Genomic DNA, 6091 nt, shown 5'->3' with positions numbered 1-6091 from the left:
TGTCTGCGTGGGTTTCCTCCGGGTGACTGTCTGTGAGGAGCGTGGTGTGTTCTCCCTGTGTCTGCGTGGTGGGTTTCCTCCGGGTGACTGTCTGTGAGGAGTGTGGTGTGTTCTCCCTGTGTCTGCGTGGGTTTCCTCCGGGTGACTGTCTGTGAGGAGTGTGGTGTGTTCTCCCTGTGTCTGCGTGGGTTTCCTCCGGGTGACTGTCTGTGAGGAGTGTGGTGTGTTCTCCCTGTGTCTGCGTGGGTTTCCTCCGGGTGACTGTCTGTGAGGAGTGTGGTGTGTTCTCCCTGTGTCTGCGTGGGTTTCCTCGCGCCCCTTCCAGGGTCAGTTCCCACATTGCGCCCAGCGATTCCGAGTAGGCTCCGGACCCACCTCTACCCTGAACTGGACAAGTATTACATACAATGAATGAAATCAGGGTGTAGTTTTGATCTCTAAATATATTTGCCACAGAACTCTATGGGACAAACTCACTTAACGTAACGTTATCTATTACAATTAAGGGGTTTCTGCTCACAAAATTTCAGACTAAAATCTAGTATGACCTCAGATTTTCTTTAGGTTCTTTTCAAGTGGAAAATAAGGATGCATTTTAATTAAATGAAACAGGAGGCAGCCTTGTCCTGAGGGTTAGTGATGTGGGCTTGGGACAGAGAGGATGCTGGTTAAATGACAGGATAAATGGGGCAGGGGCAGTGAAGGAAGGGTGCTTTCTCCTCCCTCAGAATCCAATGCTGATGAGTGCTTGCTGGTATGGCTACCTGCTACTTTGGGTGTGTGTGGGGGTGAAAACACACACACTACTGACTGAGGGCAATGAGTTCACACACACTGTGAACGGATGGCAGCCATTCCAGCAATTGCAGGTTAGGTGCCTTAATCATTCAGCTGTGAATGATGAGTGAGGAGACAGTGCTGTTTCTTTATTCCCCATCCTTCATTCCACAACCTATTGACCCTATGGGCCAAGACCAATCTAGTCCAGAGCTGTCTGCAGCATCTAAGTCAAACTTAATGCTATTTGCATCTCAAACCCTTGAGTTTATATACGTTAAAGGAACACTATGTAATATTTTAGCATACAATTACAGCTTCAGAATCATTGTGATATTTTACTGAAATGCAATAGAGAGACTATAGGGTCTCTGTTGTTGCTACTCCAGGCTTAGCACTGCAGAAAGTGCACTATGTAACTTTTAAAGGAGAGTAGGAAATCACTCCCTGCTTGATTTCAGAGCAGTGCCGTAAAAGTGAATTACTTTCAGCAACTGTAGGGGGAGCCGATGATATAAAATACCAAATCTGACCTAGTGTTTCATTTAATTAATTAATTCATTCATTCATTCATTCATTGTCTGTAATGTCTTATCCGGTTCAGGGTCGCGGTGGGTCTAGAGCCTACCTGGAATCATTGGGCACAAGGTGGGAATACACCCTGGAGGGGGTGCCAGTCCTTCACAGAGCGACACACACTCACAAATTCACTCACACACACACACCTATGGACACTTTTGAGTCGCCAATCCGACTACCTGCGTGCGTATTTGGACCGTGGGAGGAAACCCACGGGGACACAGGGAGAACACACCACACTCCTCACAGACGGTCACCCGGAGGAAACCCACGCGGACACAGGGAGAACACACCACACTCCTCACAGACAGTCACCTGGAGGAAACCCACGCGGACACAGGGAGAACACACCACACTCCTCATAGACAGTCACCCGGGGGAAACCCACACAGACACAGAGAGAACACACCACACTCCTCACAGACAGTCACCCGGAGGAAACTCGCACAGACACAGGGAGAACACACCACACTCCTCATAGACAGTCACCCGGAGGAAACCCACACTCCTCACAGACAGTCACCCAGAGGAAACCCACACAGACACCGAGAGAACACACCACACTCCTCACAGACAGTCACCCGGAGGAAACCCACACAGACACAGGGAGAACACACCACACTCCTCACAGACACTCACCCGGAGGAAACCCACACAGACACAGGGAGAACACACCACACTCCTCACAGACAGTCACCCGGAGGAAACCCACACAGACACAGGGAGAACACACCAAACTCCTCACAGACAGTCACCCGGAGGAAACCCACACAGACACCGAGAGAACACACCACACTCCTCACAGACAGTCACCCGGAGGAAACCCACACAGACACAGGGAGAACACACCACACTCCTCACAGACACTCACCCGGAGGAAACCCACACAGACACAGGGAGAACACACCACACTCCTCACAGACAGTCACCCGGAGGAAACCCACACAGACACAGGGAGAACACACCAAACTCCTCACAGACAGTCACCCGGAGGAAACCCACGCGGACACGGAGAACACACCACACTCCTCACAGACAGTCACCCGGAGTGGGACTCAAACCCACAACCTCCAGGTCCCTGGAGCTGTGTGACAGCAACACTCCCTGCTGCTTTTATTTAATAATTATTATTATTATTAATGTAATAAAACATAAATGAGGGTGAGTGTAACAGGTCGTGTTTCTGTCACGCAGCTGTCTGAGGAGTGTGTTTTCCCTGTGTCTGCATGGGTTTCCTTCTTGAAGGCATTCAACCATAAGAGTATTAATGAGGTCAGATACTAATAAGTCCTGGATTACAAATGCCAGTCGCACTCTTTGGAAAAGTATTGGACAGAGCTCCATCAAATCATTTTGTACAAATATCTGCCGATATCTAAAGTCATTGTGCATCAGTGTTAATGTTTCTGTGACTATGTTGTTAACGTTTCTTATTCAGACTAGTCGTATTACTGAAGACTACTTGCACCTCGGACTCAGGACTAATGTGAAGTGCTGCTGTCAGTATGGCATGATCAGCTAAGACCTGTGGTTAAGTAGTAAAAGCCGGAGACATGCCGTCAGGGACTTCAAGGTCTTCAGTGGAGCCTCAGGATAAATTCTGAACCGTTTATTAGCCCTGAAAATAGGACAGTGGCTTCTCTATGGTTCTGTATCATGGCTGTCTCTCTGTCTTCAGTGCTATGGTACAAATGTTGTGTGCTGCCTGTAGTTTGACTCACAATTAAAAGAATAAGCAGAATATGTGGCTCAACCTCACTTTGTCTAAGCTTTTATCACAGTCCCACCTTTTATTAGAAATGAGCTGTGAAATAGTTCACTGCAGTCTCATTACTTAATGCTGTGTGAAATATTGTATTCAGTGAAGTTCAAGTTGAATTTATGGAGCCCTTTTAACGACTGGCATTGTTACAATAAGGCTCGACAGAGTTCTGGGACCTAGCCCCAAGTGAGAGTCACTGAGGCGACAGTGGCAGGAAACATTCCCCCAGAACATGAGGAAGAACCACTGAGAGGAACCAAGACTCAAAAGGGGAATCCATCCTCCTGTGGTTGACTAGGGAACAAAACAAACAAAGCAAGACATAATCAGATAGAATTATAGATTTGCAATGAGATTTAAATGTGTGTAGAATACCCATCATAAGTTTAGACACACCCACTCAGACAGGTTTTCCTTTGTTTTGGGCCATTTTCCCCATATTGTGAATGTACAGTACCAGTCAAAAGTTTGGACGACATCTCATTCAATGGTTTTTCTTTGTTTTTTAATTATTTTTTTATTACAAAAGTGTTAAAGAACCCAGAATATGTTTTATACTTTAGATTCTTCAAAGTAGCCACCTTCTGCTTTGATGACAGCTTTGCACACACACTGCGTTCTCTCAGTCAGCTTCATGAGGTCGTCACCTCAAAGGGTTTTTAGTGAACAGCTGTGGCCTCGTCAAGGGTTCATTTGTAGAACCGCTCGCTTTGGGTTGTGCAGAGGCTGGGGCTGGTACACAGTGGTATACAGTGAATACCCCTATTCCACCAATGACTAACAAGTGAAACTTTTGACTGGTACTGTGTATGTAATGCCTATGTGTAGGTAAGGGCGGCACGGTGGCGCAGCAGGTAGCGTCGCAGTCACACAGCTCCAGGGGCCTGGAGGTTGTGGGTTCAATTCCCGCTCCGGGTGACTGTCTGTGAGGAGTGTGGTGTGTTCTCCCCGTGTCTGCGTGGGTTTCCTCCGGGTGACTGTCTGTGAGGAGTGTGGTGTGTTCTCCCCGTGTCTGCGTGGGTTTCCTCCGGGTGACTGTCTGTGAGGAGTGTGGTGTGTTCTCCCCGTGTCTGCGTGGGTTTCCTCCGGGTGACTGTCTGTGAGGAGTTGGTGTGTTCTGCATGGGTTTCCTCCGGGTGACTATCTGTGAGGAGTTGGTGTGTTCTCCCTGTGTCTGTGTGGGTTTCCTCCGGGTGCTCCGGTTTCCTCCCACAGTCCAAAAACACACGTTGGTAGGTGGATTGGCGACTCAAAAGTGTCCGTAGGTGTGAGTGAATGTGTGTGTGTTGCCCTGTGAAGGACTGGCGCCCCCTCCAGGGTGTATTCCCGCCTTGCGCCCAATGATTCCAGGTAGGCTCTGGACCCACCGCGACCCTGAACTGGATAAGGGTTACAGATAATGTATGAATGAATGTGTATGTAAATGAGTTAGTCTTTTATATAAAAATAAACCTCTAGTGATGTTAGTGAACACACTTCTGGGTCTCAGTGAAGCATCTGTGTAGTCAAAATACCACAAGGACCAAACCCTACAACAGCCCTGTTCAGAATGCCTGGTTTCTTTAAATGGTAGCTAGCTGCAGCTCACTCCTCTCTCGAGTGCACCATTTTTGCTCCAATCTCTTATGAATCTTCTCTTGCTTTTGCTTCTTTCAGTTCTTTCATTTTTTCTCTTCCATTTTGTTTTCTCTTAGCTCTCCACACTTTTCGCATGTTTTACGTGGTTTTAACGTTATATCCTATTCTGTTGAATCTCACAATTTCTATCTTGCATTGACAACACACTAGAAGACTTTTAAAAGGCTATAATCTGACTTTTGTCTTATTTCAGTTTGTGGACGTGTAGGCTCCAAAGACCCAGATGACTTTGCTCAAGCACCGAACATGTGAGTGTTTCCTAATATTTGGCCTTTAAGCGTTCAAAATGAAGCAGAAAACGTCTTCATCGTGAACAGGGTGGTTGCTATTTTGACTCCTGCAGTCGTCTATCGCACTGTTGTTTCCTGCTGAAGTCTCATGAAGAGACATTTCACGTTAGAGCAGATCCTCTGAGGCTGTGCTGTCTGGATGTATTCCAGCTCGTCCGGCGTTGGTGTGAAGCCTGAACACATACTTTCTGCTCTTCATTCCTGAGGCAGCAGTGCGCCACCCCTCGAGTAAAACCTACTGGAGTGAGATAGAGGAGAGAGCATCGCACATTTTCAGACAGCAGCGGTCCACTTCTCTCTCTCTCTCACACACACACACACACACACCATGCTTTCACGGTGAAGAGCAGTTTTTACCTCAGCGTTCCCGCCTCCAGCGCTTCTCTCTCTCTCTCTCTCTCTCTCTCTCTCTCAGGCGGAGACTCCCACCGTCTCCAGCTCTGTATGATTCCTCAACTCTCTCGTTTTCACCAGAAAGAGGACGGGCGCGAATGAGTGCAGCACCGCGGCTGGTGGAATATGAACTTTCTGCCGAAGGGAATATGTCTGTATCTGTCTGTCGCTGCCTGCTGCTTCCCCTCAGGAGTCGACTCGTCTTGGTGGTGGGTAGTAGTCTGTCTCTCCTGGAAGACGTTGAGGGCTTCATTTTTCTTTTGTTTACTCTTTATTTCACGAATATTGCTTTTCACAATAAGGCAGCACAGCAGGGAAAAACTAGACGTGAAGAGAGTCGTGTTTTCTCGACCGTTTTTTTTTGACCGTTAAGTCCGTTAACTCTGCTCCAGGTTCAGAGGCTTGAAATGAACCCCAACGGAATTATTTACTCGACGTATTTTAGTGGGAAAGAGACTCAGATAGTGGTTTTTTAATGTATTTTTAATAGCCACGAATTCACCTCATGTTGAGGTTTTTCTAGATTTGTCACCCACAACCATGATAATAAAGGGGTTGGTGTGAAATTAGTTTTGAATTTTTCCAATATTTTTCTAAACTCAAGCAGATTTTTTTACCTACGAATCTACGGAAGATATGTAACTTATACCTT

General features: G+C 47.1%; 1 protein-coding gene across 1 annotated transcript in view; it reads left to right on the top strand.

Moving 5' to 3' along the window:
- Nucleotides 1-5266: 5266 nt before the first annotated feature.
- Nucleotides 5267-6091, top strand: part of wnt2 (wingless-type MMTV integration site family member 2) — a 14230-nt gene continuing 13405 nt past the window's right edge. The window contains exon 1 of the mRNA XM_066684789.1: nucleotides 5267-5648. Coding sequence (XP_066540886.1) covers nucleotides 5566-5648 — 83 coding nt within the window. The 5' untranslated portion in view covers nucleotides 5267-5565. The remainder of the gene's footprint in view (nucleotides 5649-6091) is intronic.

This window comes from Hoplias malabaricus, chromosome 11 (genome assembly GCF_029633855.1).
Source record: "Hoplias malabaricus isolate fHopMal1 chromosome 11, fHopMal1.hap1, whole genome shotgun sequence".
Lineage (NCBI taxonomy): Eukaryota > Metazoa > Chordata > Actinopteri > Characiformes > Erythrinidae > Hoplias > Hoplias malabaricus.
This window is presented reverse-complemented; position numbering and strand designations above follow the sequence as displayed.